Genomic DNA, 14,966 nt, shown 5'->3' with positions numbered 1-14,966 from the left:
TTAAACCCCATTGAGGCCAGGACACGACACTGCAGCTAAAATTGCAAACATCGGAGTCCTGTGGATTATCGATTCCCAGTCGATCATGCATTTTAAAATCGGTTCAAATTATCAACGTAATCATGTTTAGCAAATGAAAGCAGCTTTTTATTAGTCTAAACTACAATGCAGAAGGGCCTGTTATCGTCTGCATTCGTGGTTATACGATCTGTAACGTCAGTGCCTCACACAACCTTGGCCGATTACATTAGTTTATACAGATCTGTAACTTTAATGTGAGTAAGCATTAACTCAAAATAAACAACGTGAACAGTCAAACTTAAAAAAAAAAAGGTCATTAAAAGAAAGCGTGACCAAACGAAACGATTAGCCAAAAGGTAAATCAACGGCTGTCAAATCTAAACATAACAGCGGAGTGGCCCGGACCGCTTGGCAGTACAACCTGCACTGCGCCACGGTTTTGCTGGCACGGTCGTAATGCCCTGTCCACACGCCAGAACCGATCCCGTGAACCGTACTCGAACCCGTTCCGAGTAAAGCGGCCACACTGCAGTACCGCTTCGTGTTCAATCGGGAGTAACGCGTACACACACTAATAGAAAAGATCGGCTACTGTTCCTAGCAGCGCACTGGACAGTGGAAATGAATACCATAGCATCCCACCAAGCATTTCTGAAAAAAAAAAAACAAACAACAAACAAGTATTTCAGAAAAAGTAAATGTTATTTGAAACAGAGCTGACAAATTATCTGATTGGTTCATCCCGGATCCTACTTTCAATTCACGTTTCATTTTTGCTGTCGTCTAATTTAACGTTATGTTTTTGTTTTTGTGTTTTTTTTTTTCCCCCACTAGTTTAACAAAGATGTCATGACAGTTTTTTTAAGTATAAAAACGAAAGGGGAAACACTTTTTACACTTTGTTATTTTCCTCAATCTGGTGTCATGCTGCGAGGTTCTATTCCTCGCTATATTGAACAATAACTCTTCACGTACAAATTGATGTTTTTTTTTTTTTTTATTATTTCAGCATAGCTTTATTCCAGATATGATATTTAGACGGTTGAAAATGCGCCGGTCACCTGTGACACCCTGCCCCGTACTGGGGTTGGCGGTCACAGCGTACGTTCTGTGCACAATGACAGAAAAAGTTGTATTTTTACTTTGTATGTGAACATAAAAAATACAGACCTATATATATTTGAAATGTTGACCCATGCTACAGAATAATACCACAGCCTCCACAGAACCAGACGACAAACAGTAAATAATTTAAATAAGCATTACACGGGGACTCATCCCACATTTTGGTGTAAAAAAGTAGAAAGAAAAAATATAAGCCTTCTTCCTATAGGATTTACTTGTGACAACCGACCCCCTAAACTATGTGACAACCTGCCCATGCCAGACTTTACAAGAGTATTGAATTCTCTCAGGACTACTGGAGAGAACCTACTGGTTTTCTTTTTACATAAAAAGATATCTGGTTCTATTTAACATGGCCACCAGTTCAAACAAACTCCAATACTACTAAGAGTTATAACATCAATAACAAGACATGCATTTCTTTTTTACTTTGGGTTTGAAAAAAACACACATTCAGTGTTAGAATCACCTGTCTGCGCCATCTAGTTTCATACCTATGAGCACTGTGACAACCAACCCCTGTGACAACCAACCCGTGTGACAACCAGCCCCGGTCTCCCTTACCCATTGCCAGTATTTCGCCAAACATACTACAAAGCATTTGGGGATATTGGAGGATACACAAAGAAATGTGGTTCGGTGTTAGCGCGTCCACACTTCTGACAAACCGCGCTACCCGATGCAATCGAATTAGAACCGTGTTATTAAACGCTGCGTAGTGAGGACGCAATTACTTTTGCACTTTTAAACCGGTTTAAGTGCAACTAATAGATACGCTGTAAAGGCATAGTGTGGACAGGACACCGCAGGCCACAGAGTGCTACCGTGGTGACTCAATTGGTAAGGCACGACGGCGTGGGGTCCAGGGGAGTCAGAGAGCCGCGGGAGCGCAGGGTCTAGTCTTACTCCAGAGGCAGTGCGGTCCAGTGGTTAAAATGCAGGGCTTGTAACCAGAAGGTTACCGGTTCAAATCCCACCTCTGCTACTGCTTGACTCACTGTGACCTTGAGCGAGTCACTTCACCTCCTTGTGCTCCGTCCTGCAGATGAGATGCTAAATCAGTGTCCTATTGTAAGTGACTCTGCATATAATGCACAGTTCACAGCCTCCTCCCTCTGTAAAGCGCTTGGTGATGGTGGTCCACTATGAAAGGCGCTATATAAAATAAATATATTGTTATTATTATCATACGTTGTTTTTACAAGTTGACAAAACATAAGCAGTATTTTTCGAGTTTGAACTAGTTCCTCCATGCCGACAGTGGTCACTGTTTGCTTCGTCCCCTACTGTCTGTGACGAATCTGGTGTAAAGGGAAACGACGCTTGACCCTCCCCGTGGTTTGGTTACATGTAGATTCCCTGTAGGCGTAAGCGATCGCAGAGACAGGCAGAAAAAAAAAAAAAAAAAATACCCGTGCAACGCGAACATGGGAGAAAAATAAAACAACATGACCTAACAACTTTAAAAGCATGACAATCACGCAGGCGAATGGACTCTGCAAATCTGCAATAACCGGTAAGGGCGCCGCCTCAAGCCTGTATCTGTGCGTTATTGTTGGTTTTGCGTTCCAGCCGGCACACGGGTACGCTGTCAGTGCGCACACCGGAGCAGCGGTGAATGCTTCAATACTCGCACCGCGGCTCCGGGCAGCGTGCCTTCTCTTTATTTATTCATAAAAAACCCCCACTAACACGTTCTCTGGAGTGTGATTACCATGGTTCAGCAACCCGTTTAAACGGAGAGCGTGGTGTGGCTGTTTTTGTGTCTGGTGTTTTATAAAGAGTATAACGGTATCGTGAGGAAATGGTGCTCATGAAGTCACCCACCAGCAGTGAATTCCCCGTGTAGAAATAATCCAAAATAGCACGAATACACGGAGCACCGTGCATAACACGTCTTGCGGGCTTTTTCTGTGTTTATTTATGTATTTATATCTTAACCTAGCGGTTTCTGATAATAATAATAATAATAATAATAATAATAATAATAATAATAATATACCCATTTATATTTAAAGCACTGGGGTTTAGCATTTTTGAATTTGTTCATATAATGTTAAAGTACTGTATGCTAGTACAGAGCTGGCGTACAGTATTTTAAAATTATATGAAGAAACGCCTATAATACAGTATGTGAATGCGTGCTTATTATTGAAATGTAGCAATATACTGTATTTGGAATATTTAATTTACCGCACAAGCTGTGTGCCAATCCATACATTAATTTGATTTTTATTTATTTATTTTTTAGTGTAGGTAACGAGGGGTGAAAAAAAAGGCATTTTAATTCATTCCAAATCCCCGAGTCTAGTCGTGTTATGTAACGTGTCGAGCCTGATTGCTGCTGGAGAATGCGGGATCGATCCTTTGGAAACGGGACGCCTGCAGGAGCGATGCGTTAAATCGACTGGAACGAGTGGAGGTCTCCAAACCGATACGGGCAGCTGAGTCAGGGAGACGGTATGTTTGTTGTCGGACGAATCTTTTTTGTTTTGTTTTAATTGTTTTTAGTCCATTACTGTCTGTCTGACTGGTCATTTGCTGTAAATATATACCTGTGTTTTATTTGCTGAAGTGTTGGTACTGCGGGATCGCATTCCTATGTTTTTAAGCGTAGTGCTTTTGTAATGGTGTTTTGTTATAGTTTTATGACAAAATGTAGAAGCCTGTACACAAAAACGCCATGAAGTACTGCAAGAAGCCCGTCATTATTGAGATCTCTTACTGATTTCAACTTTGGAGGTCTATGACATAGCGTAAGCTATATAGCAGGGCTTCTCAAGCTCGGTCCTGGGGATCCCCTGTATCTGCTGGTAGCCGAGCTCGCAATCAATCAATCAATCAATCTTTATTTTATATAGCGCCTTTCATAGTAGACCACCATCACAAAGCGCTTGACAAGATGCAGTGACAACAAGAAAATCCATATTTCAAATAGAGAAATGCATAATAAATGATACAGTGGGGGGGAAAAAAAAAACATTATATACAATTACTTAACTATACCCTTAATTGAACTGATAATTAGCTTCGTTGTACATTTTTTTTTACTTGTTTTCAGCTGTTGAGCAGTTTGCATATTTCAAGTTAGCTATAACATTTTATAAGTAACTTGAACTGCAAGAAAACAATTAAAAAGGTCTAATTAAGCACATGATCGGTTCAATTAAGGGTCTAGTTAATTAATTGAGAGCTCAGTTAGAATGAAAACCAGCAGCCACAGGGGGTGCCCAGGACTGAGTTTGAGAAGCCCTGCTCCATAGTGGATGTTTTCTGTTGCTCTTCAAACGCAAATACGACACCCACCCGATATATATCGCGGATGTCGCGGTCCAATATAAATCCATTATATATCGAGGGCCGCGATATAGCGGGACACCCATAGAAAAACAAACAGGCTAACAAATAAATACTGTACAACCACTCCCCCGTTTTAATCAGCGATGTCAGGCTTCAGGACAAATCTTGCGTGCAACCTGCTTCTTCTCATTTTCGTATAAAAAGCAGCACGCTGTTTTAATTCGTACAGCGGACAGTAATTGCTTCATCAGCTTGAGGCTTGCTCTCCTTTCTCAAATGCACAAACCCGCTGCATTGAAGCAATGCATTCCCAGCAGAGGCTTGGTGCTAGGGAGCTGACGTCACTGCCTTGTAGCGTTTGCTGGTGCATTGCTGCCACACGTGAACACCTCGTTTGCTAAAATGCAAACCGCTTCTGCAAGTAGATATTTAATTTGCTCTGTGTTACTGTGCAGTGCGTGTGTATATGCTAGCAGTACGATATTAATGCCTTGTTTTTAATTGTTCTGTATATTGTTTGTGATGTGCAGTACGAAATAAAACAAACAGTAATTCTAAGTGCCTATGTATGTTGCAGCAAAGGATTACGGAGTTAGACAGTAACAATGGGGAGCCAACTCCAGGACCGTGATATATCATAATCCGCAGTATAGCGAGGGGCGGTATAACCGGGGGTGGGTGCGTTTTTAATTGCCATGTCTAGTTTTGGTGTCCCAGGTGTCTTGCATCTCTAGTGTAGCCTTATAATCTGGACGGGACGTATTGTACAGTCGAGGGCATTTGTGCGCCTCGAAAGCCAGTCTTTCGTTCGGCATCTCTCACTGTACACAATGCAGATAACATCACACCACAAGGGTTCATTTGATTGGTCTGGGTGAAGATTTGCACCGTGGTATTTAAAATCGCTCTGGTTTCTATCCCGCGCGTTTTTTTCCGCCGTGCCGGTTCTCCGTTCAAAACAGTGGATTATTTTATTTTGTTGCCCCACAGTTTACCGCATTTTGCTCCCAGTGTAATCAGCCCTTTACTCTCCAGGGGCACGATGCAGTTATTTATTGAGTGCAGGGTTTTAGCTGCCGGATCCCACACCCTGTTCCTTTTTATCTGACTGGTGAGAATGAAACCGTTTTTAAATAAGGAACCATGTAAAAAAAAAAAAAAAAAATTAACTGTAACGATATGTTTACAAGTGTGAGTAAGAAAATGACTTTTTATTACAAGCGCCGTAAACGACGGCAAAAACCAGTAATGCCGTCGCTCCTGTTTATCAGATTAGTCAGCCCGCCGCTGGTATTGTTCAAACCCAAACATTGTTAAAACACGGCGAGGCAAAGGTGGGCATGCAGCTACCGACACCAGCTATAAGGTCTTTCACGCATTCAATATTGAAAAAAAGTTTAATTGGAAAATTTGTTTCAAAATTTGCTTCTCGTTGCTTTATAGGAGGGGAAAAAATGGCACCCTCAGGTCATCATGCATCATTGCATCTTCCATCTACCTATCTAATCTATCTGTCGGTCGATCTATCTGTCATTGCAAACACACACACACACACAAAGAGAGTGTTTGTATTTGTCCACAGCCATGCCATGCATGAAAGGGTTCAGGAACTCAGCGCTTCAGTTCTAGTTCCCTGCTATTGACATCTGTATCGCAGACTAGATCAGCCAAAGTGTCTTTTAAAAAAAGTGCCAATTTGCATCAAGGTTTCTTTTGTTTTGCTGGCAATACACTTGCTGTGCACTAGATGGTGCCGGTGTTTACTACTATAAAGACACTGGCTGTCTGCGTTGCACCTGTCTATAGTCACCTAACACTACAGATAAACTGCTGCGTCCTGGTCCCTGCGATGCGTGTCGCATGGTCTGATTGCAGCGCTGGTGTGTAGTGTGATATCTGCAGTGCTACACGTTGCATTGTGACTGTAGATACACCCTGTTATTTCACAAACCTCCTTGCTGTAGCAGTTTACTGGGGAGAATGTTCCATTCAATCTGGAATTCCCCTCTGAGCCAATCGCCTGTGACACAGAGGTACTGTAGCTATGGTTACAACTCGTTCTTGTTGAGCAGCACCAAAGATTCTCGAAGCAGTTTCCTTCCTCTTTGGTGAGCTTTGTGTTCCTGACATTTCATAACTAGGGAAATGTGCAGAAATTCTAAACTGCCTGCAGACTTAAATCCGTGCTGCCAACGGTAGTCCTGTACCCTATTGACAGTGTTATGGCAGGTGTTTCTAATTATTTGTTCACCCCGTACCCTGACGTATCCTCTCCAATGTTTACTACAGCCTCGTTCCCGGGAGGATATATTTATCCGTTGCACACATGCTCCCCATGATTACAAAATCAGCTCTGGTTGGTGCTCAAAATAAACTACCCCCCCCCCCCTCACATCAGCTTTCTTAAGGAAGTCCCTCCTTTCTCCCCTCCTGCTTGTGACCTCTGATTTCTTGAGGAAGTCCCTCCTTTCTCCCCTCCTGCTTGTGACCTCAGATTTCTTGAGGAAGTCCCTCCTTTCTCCCCTCCTGCTCGTGACCTCAGATTTCTTGAGGAAGTCCCTCCTTTCTCCCCTCCTGCTTGTGACCTCTGATTTCTTGAGGAAGTCCCTCCTTTCTCCCCTCCTGCTTGTGACCTCAGATTTCTTGAGGAAGTCCCTCCTTTCTCCCCTCCTGCTCGTGACCTCTGATTTCTTGAGGAAGTCCCTCCTTTCTCCCCTCCTGCTTGTGACCTCTGATTTCTTGAGGAAGTCCCTCCTTTCTCCCCTCCTGCTTGTGACCTCAGATTTCTTGAGGAAGTCCCTCCTTTCTCCCCTCCTGCTCGTGACCTCTGATTTCTTGAGGAAGTCCCTCCTTTCTCCCCTCCTGCTCGTGACCTCAGATTTCTTGAGGAAGTCCCTCCTTTCTCCCCTCCTGCTCGTGACCTCAGATTTCTTGAGGAAGTCCCTCCTTTCTCCCCTCCTGCTCGTGACCTCAGATTTCTTAGCTTCTGGGTCATCTTACTGGCTGAAAGCATGTCAGTGAATGGAGGGAAGCAGCTGATTGGTTGATAACAGCAAAGAAGCCATTCAAGAGGTGGGGACAACGTCACCCTCCAGATGACAAGCAAGCGCAACACTAATTGAAAGCATAGCTTGCAAACAGAGGTTGCTTTAACCAATATCAGCTGTCATTTTTACAGTATTATAACACGTGCTTCTTTCATAATAAGACTGAAGCAACGAATGGAAGTGCACAGCTGGTAAGATGTGTGGAATTATTTGCCCCAGTGAACCTGCAATGATATGATCACCTGATATTTATTAAACGTTTTCATTTTGTCGAAATGCTTATACCAGAATAGACGTTTCTTCAGGGATGAGCTTGGTGTTTTGTGTCCAACACTGAGTGACTGATAGAAAGGCTGCCTGGAGTCTCAGCTTGCTCTGTCTGATTGCCGTTTCAAAAACCTTTCAAAAATGCATTTCAGCATTGATCAACTGTTCCAAACAATGTGACAGTGCGGACAAAAATGAAATGTTTACTTTGGCTGTTGTTTCCCCTTTAATGGAGCTGTAGCACAGGGTAAGTTGCCACATTCTCCTCATTTTCACATTCAATCCCCCCCCCGATCAATTCTTGTAAAGCGAGTGTCCTCTTTTAATAATCTCTCCATCACATCTTAAAATGCTGAACGTTTACAGCTACTGTCTTAGTTTTAAAGGTAAAAAAAACCGGACTCCTTATGCACTGATCCCATGTGTCTGTCACTCTCTACACGGTGAACGTGAGAGTTGTCTTGATTTTTCACCACGCTCTCCCAGCCTCCTCTAGACGTTTCAGATCGGGCTCGAAGCCGATAAGCCCTTGAATTTTATACAAATATATCTAACCTGTACATTCACTCTTTCTCATGCGTCCTTGTGCTCTGGCATTCAGACTGCTGTTGTGAAGCCTCCCCTCCTCTCAGACAATATTAAACTTGTGATAAATGAGACATTTGAAACGTAACTTTTATCAGCTGTCCCATTCAGGTACTCTGTGATTTGAGTACCCCCTGAATGGAGCTGCTCTGAACAGCCAAGTTATCTGGAATAAGGAGCCTTGAATTGAAGAGCATTTGCAGTGAAACCAGCCCTGGCGAGGGGTTTAACTCAAGTTTGAAATGAATTGCACTGTGCTGTGAAACCCCCAGGCAGGGTTTGAAATGAATTGCACTGTGTGTGCTGTGAAGCCCCAGGCAGGGTTTGAAATGAATTACACTGTGTGTGCTGTGAATCCCGCAGGCAGGGTTTGAAATGAATTGCACTGTGTGTGCTGTGAAGCCCCAGGCAGGGTTTTGAAATGAATTGCACTGTGTGTGCTGTGAAGCCCCAGGCAGGGTTTGAAATGAATTGCACTGTGTGTGCTGTGAAGCCCGCAGGCAGGGTTTGAAATGAATTGCACTGTGTGTGCTGTGAAGCCCCAGGCAGGGTTTTGAAATGAATTGCACTGTGTGTGCTGTGAAGCCCCAGGCAGGGTTTTGAAATGAATTGCACTGTGTGTGCTGTGAAGCCCCAGGCAGGGTTTGAAATGAATTGCACTGTGTGTGCTGTGAAGCCCGCAGGCAGGGTTTGAAATGAATTGCACTGTGTGTGCTGTGAAGCCCCAGGCAGGGTTTGAAATGAATTGCACTGTGTGTGAAGCCCCAGGCAGGGTTTTGTTCAAGTGGGAATAGTTTCTCTGCCTGCCAGCTGCTGTGTGATGTCAGTGGTGAAACGGGACAGGTTAAAGGAGGAACGCCCTTTCATTGTAAGTGATATCCGTGTTGGATCGCAGGGAGACGATGTGAATGCCTGCCTGTACTTGTTTTGACTGGGCTGCTGGTACCTCTCATGCCATGGCATTGATCACAACAATACTTTTCCTAGATATTCTCCCTTTCACTCTTACACAGAACCAGCATTACTGTTCATTTGATCCCTTCACTCTCCTCTAATTCTTGAGTGAAGAATAAGTGTGTTTTGTGGTTGATATGAATGTGTGCTCTTGCTAACTCATCTCATTTTTGTATTTTTACAAAACAGCCCATCGTTTAATTGATCACTCGATCCTAGCGTGCATCATACAAGTAGCCAAGCAGGACCGTCGCGTGCGTCGTGATGCGTGTCGTATCGTGACATCAGTGTTACACCCATACCACACCTCCAGTGCCAGTGTGGGGTACAGATTGTATTGTGCCCCTGTCTGTAGAGGTGAACTCTTGACTGCACTCTGCTCTTACTCATTTTCTGAGTCGGTCTAATTAACACAGGGATGGCAGCTCCCATTGCATAGCGGTTTGATCCATTCCTGGTTTTACTAGCAGTTTAATATGACACACCTGAGCTTGTTACCTGTACACACTTTTACTAATAGAGCTGGTAGGAAAACCTGGAATGGGTGAAACTGCTGTGCAATAGGAGTCTTATTCCCATCCCTGTAACATGCTAAACAAGGGGCACCCTAATGCACTGGGACTGTGTCACACAGTGAACACAAGAACTGCACCAGTCTCCATCAAACCGGTATATCTTTTCAGATTGCGTCTGACTATAATCCGATGCACTCTCTGTGCTGCGCGGTTGTTGTACGATCGCGAGGGCCCTCTGTGTGGCGCACCCTGGTTTATAACGTGGAATGCGTTTTACCTACTTTCTTGTCTTCTGTTTTTGCTTGTGCTTCTGTTTTAAAGTCGCACTGCTTTTGGCTTCGTTTCCAAAGGGTTTTGTGCCAGCGCAGGCATTGATGTTGCTCCACGCTGCAAGGGCAGAGAAGGGTACGCTCTCTATTACTGCTGGACCTGCAGAACTGCAGGCTACAGACTGGTGAATATGCCTCTGACACTGAGCTGCAAACCTGCAGCCACAGTACACTTCAGCAAAATCAGAGGACAGCTGCAAATGCATATTGCAGTAGGGATCTACTAGAAGGGTCTTTGTGACGTTCTTTAGCGCATTGAGAGAATCTAGGCATATAGCAGGAGCCTATGTACAGCTGTGGCGAAGTTTTGCATCAATTTTAGGATCAGGGGATCATTATTAATAAAACAATTAACAAATGTAATTAAACAATAATTGAATTAGCGCTTTCCAGCCCATGTCCTTCTGGGTGGTGTAGTCCTGTGTTCCACAGGACTACACTTTCTCTGTTCCTTGTCTGTGTGTGTATGTATATAAATATAAAGGGGCGGAGCACTCCACCGATTGGTGTGGAGGTGGTGATGATGAATGCGTTGCTCAAGTTCATCCCGCCTGTGCTCGATTTGGATTGAGGTCCTGTTGTTTGGGAGGCGTGCGAGGTGCCTGGAGGCTCTGCCGTGCCCCTTGAAGGATTCACACACTGTTCTGGCGCGGTGGACGGGCGCATTATGTCGCCCATTCTAGGTTTTACTACAAGCTTGATTAGCCACAGTGTGTACAGGGCACAAGGTGTGTCTTATTAAACTCACAGTAAAACCAGGAATGGATCAAACTGCTCTGCGATGGGAGTTATTTCCATGCCTGTACAGTATCTTTGTGTTTAAGTGTTTTATAGAGATGTACACTGTCAGTAATTATCATTCATTTGATTCTGTTTATTAGATTAACTTTCAAAACCTCCAAAAGTCATCTCCAAATGTCAGTAGAAATCCAAAGAGAAAAGTTAACCGTGTTACACTGAATTGATGTCAATTGCTTTTTGTACAGGTGCCATCTAGGGTCTTATTATCTAATGCCTTATTAAACTCGCAGTAAAACCCAGAGTGGATCAAACTGCTGTGCAATGGGAGTCTTATTTCCGCCCCTGTTGTTTTTAGGTAAAGTAGTTCATGTTCAGAGCAACCTGCCAGGTGAAGTGTATTGAACACTGGGAACTTGAACGTCTGTCCCATTAAATTCGATGCCCTTTGTAGGGAAAAGTGGTGCGACAGGAAGGGACGAGCCTTGACTAGCCAGTCTTCACTGTAACAAACTGTTCGATTGTGTTTCTGACCTGCTTTTGATCCAGCATTCAGCCCCTCTCTCTGTCTCAGTGATTCGGGCTGGTTTTAACCCCGCCCCTAACACAGGAAGTTGACATCAGAGCAGAAAGTATGCCTCATTTCTGACGCCCGTTCCGGCCCTGTCGGGCACTTCATTTAGAAACCTGGCAAACTAAGAGTCGCGGGCGTGTTGATGTTTGTTTGTTTTTGTTTTGTTTTGATGTAGTAGCGCAATAAAGGGAAAATGATGGCCTAATGAAACAATAAACCCTTGTTCTAGTTGCCAAAAAGGAAGACCAAGTGAGTTCTAAGTTATTCCCAGTTATGTATTGACAGAGACAGAGCACTCTCTGTTCAGAGAGTATACAAGCCTCACATTGTCTTTCTCTTTCCCTGCTGCAGCTGCACAGAGGGAGGCTGTTAATCAAGTTCAGAGGCGTTGGGAATAAAAACACCCGCTACACAGTGATCGAGGGAGAGAGAGGAAGTGAAAGTGGCGATAGCTAATCGAAACTTATTCAAAGTTTGGTGTAAAACCTGCTTTTTCTGGATGAGACTTTGAAACAAGGTGCGCGCAGACAGGAAACATATGGTGTGGTCTTCCTGTTTCCAGTCCTTGTGTGTGTGTTAGAGTTGAACCTGATTATCTGCAGTAACTTGAAAACAGTGGGGGGGGGGGTCAGTCAATTGCAGTGCGCTTCCGTACGAATCTGGGAACTAAACGACATGCTATCTGAGGATCAGCGGCAGCTAATCCCAAACTGTGTTAATACCAATTGCAATGTAAAAACACACCGTGCTGACTTGAGCATCAGCTGATCTGGAGCTTCAGCACAGACCTCGGGGTGACACCGATGATGGAGTGGGGGAGGGGGCAGACTTCATGATTACGTATGTCATCTCTGTTCCCTCCTACTTGTAAAGAAGATCTGTTACCAATGGTGCACTATTGCTGAAATACATTCATTCTGAAATTTAAAATTATCAAGACCTGTTGTAATTAATACATTGATTTCTTAGCAATAATTAGGAGAAAACAATATTAAATGAATGAATTGCTAATTGTACAAAGTTACCCACTCCGATGGGTTATATTACACCAGATCTCTTTAGCTGCATTGTCTCGTTTTTATCCACGCACACTCCAAATGCAATTGCTAATTAACCCCTGAATTACACTGTAGTAAAGGTTTTCTTTACAGTTTAGAAAATGTTTTTGAAGCGGGCGTGGCTGACGCTGCTGCTGTCTTTGCAGGGGCTGGCTCTCGGGCAGCATGACGGAGGAGACATGCCCCCAGCTGGTGGATTACTTCGTGGTGGCTGGCCTGACGCCCGGCTCCAAGCCCCTGGACGAGGAGGGCCCGCAGCGGGCAGTGCGCCCGGTGGAGGCCGTGACGGAGCTGGCAGTCATCGCGCGCTCGCTGGGCGAGGACGTGCCTGAGGGCTTCACCTGTATCGAGAAGACTCCGGGCGGGCACACAGCGGAGCTGAGCGCGGGGCTGCTCAACAACCCACACATGTACCTGTGCTACAAAAGAGGCAGAGACAAGGCGCCGATACTCGACCTGGGGTGAGGGGCTGGCAGAGGGGCAATCACTTAATGTTGCCTTTTATTTTGCCTAAGTTGAACAATCCCTATTTGGAGTGTCGCGTATCTTGCCACTCAAACACATGCTTTTCTGTAGAGTGAAAGTGATTGCACCTAACAGAGTCGTTCTCAATCATGCATCCTCTAAAAGGTCTTGTGTGCTTTTTTTTTTTTTTTATGAAGACAGTAAACCTCTGTTTTTATGTTAAAACATGATATCTGGTATCTAAAAAAATAATCTCTTTGAAAAAGCACCTGGGTAAAGAAAGCCTGGTTTGCAAGCCCTTGCCTTTAGATAGCATTACACTTCCTTGGTCACCCGAAGCGTGGAATTGTCCCCCACCGTCCCTTCAGCGGCTTCTTTCCGTTAACCAACCAGCTGCTTCCCCTATCGACTGACACGCTTTCAGCCAGGGACCCAGATAACGCTGAGGTGACCTAGGAAGTGTACCAGAATTTCTTAGAATTCCTAGTGTGGTACCGGGAAGGTAAAAGGTAAGTAAGATATAAAAGAGAGGAGAGGGTAGGGGAGAACTGTAGGTTTGGTGAGCAGTGGGAAATATCTGGTATAGCGGTGTTTAGTTCATTCTCAGTTACGTGTGCTATTAAGGGCTGATCCATTGTCTTTCAGCAGTTTGGTAGCAGATGAAACTGAGCTGTGTGCGTGCTTTTTGAAACAGTGAGACTGGAGTGGTCTTGGACTCCCAGTGCAGGCAGCCACATTTATGCTATGGAATCTGGTGGTGCTGGTTTGCAAACAGTTTCTGGTTCGTTAATAACAGGATCCTGTGGCTGGCAGTTGTGGTGGTGTTGGCCTGTTTAGTGTACGGATTCAGACAGATAGTGAATGGCTGGATAGAGCTGAGTAGTTACCCTGACTCTCCCACCCCACCCTCAGGGTCCTGTATGAAGGGAAGGAGACCCTGAAGCCAGGCTGGCATGTGATCGAGACCACTCCCTACAGCCACTCTGCTAACCTGGGATCTGGGGGTCCTGGGACCCAGCGCACCTTCATCACCTACCGGCGCGCCCCCGACTCGCAGGCCCTCAACACGCTGGGCGTGACGGACATCTCCCTCATCCTGCCCAGCAAGGGGGAGAGCGCCCCACACACCTACTGCAAGGTGGACAAGAATCTCAACACGGGCCTGGTGAGTGTCCCGGCTGCCAGCCTGCAGCTCTGGTGAGTGTCCCGGCTGCCAGCCTGCAGCTCTGGTGAGTGTCCCGGCTGCCAGCCTGCAGCTCTGGTGAGTGTCCCGGCTGCCAGCCTGCAGCTCTGGTGAGTGTCCCGGCTGCCAGTGCAGCTCTGGTGAGTGTCCCGGCTGCCAGCCTGCAGCTCTGGTGAGTGTCCCGGCTGCCAGCCTGCAGCTCTGGTGAGTGTCCCGGCTGCCAGCCTGCAGCTCTGGTGAGTGTCCCGGCTGCCAGCCTGCAGCTCTGGTGAGTGTCCCGGCTGCCAGCCTGCAGCTCTGGTGAGTGTCCCGGCTGCCAGCCTGCAGCTCTGGTGAGTGTCCCGGCTGCCAGCCTGCAGCTCTGGTGAGTGTCCCGGCTGCCAGTGCAGCTCTGGTGAGTGTCCCGGCTGCCAGTCTGCAGCTCTGGTGAGTGTCCCGGCTGCCAGCCTGCAGCTCTGGTGAGTGTCCCGGCTGCCAGTCTGCATACCCACTTGTAATTAAACTATTCATTGCATGTCTTACTCTATAGCATTCTGTATATGCTGTTGATATACACCATGTGACTGGATCATGCTGGGAGCTTGCATGAAAAGCAGGATTATAAATGAACCCCATCCAGGACGTGTGCTGTGTAGAGTGTACAGCTATGGGTAAAAGTTTTGCATCATCATGTAGAATTAAGTAATTTTGCTTCATGAAGTCGTGTGAAACCTGCTGATTAATGCTACATTTTGAATTACATACTGCTTTGTAGTTGAAGTTACAATATACCGTATTCTTTCGAATTTAAGACACAGCCTAAATT

At 45.3% G+C, this 14,966-nt stretch overlaps 1 protein-coding gene across 1 annotated transcript in view; it reads left to right on the top strand.

Moving 5' to 3' along the window:
* The first annotated feature begins 12,128 nt into the window (after positions 1 to 12,128).
* The window catches only part of LOC121309963 (DENN domain-containing protein 4B-like), a 37,150-nt gene continuing 34,312 nt past the window's right edge, over positions 12,129 to 14,966 (top strand). Inside the window, exons 1-3 of the mRNA XM_041243161.1 lie at positions 12,129 to 12,295; positions 12,660 to 12,974; positions 13,891 to 14,143. Of these exons, the coding sequence (XP_041099095.1) occupies positions 12,288 to 12,295; positions 12,660 to 12,974; positions 13,891 to 14,143 (576 nt within the window). The 5' untranslated portion in view covers positions 12,129 to 12,287. The remainder of the gene's footprint in view (positions 12,296 to 12,659; positions 12,975 to 13,890; positions 14,144 to 14,966) is intronic.

This window comes from Polyodon spathula, unplaced genomic scaffold (assembly GCF_017654505.1).
Source record: "Polyodon spathula isolate WHYD16114869_AA unplaced genomic scaffold, ASM1765450v1 scaffolds_1601, whole genome shotgun sequence".
Taxonomy (NCBI): Eukaryota; Metazoa; Chordata; class Actinopteri; order Acipenseriformes; family Polyodontidae; genus Polyodon; species Polyodon spathula.
The sequence above is the reverse complement of the archived record's forward strand: the minus strand, read 5'-3'. Positions and strand labels throughout refer to the sequence as shown.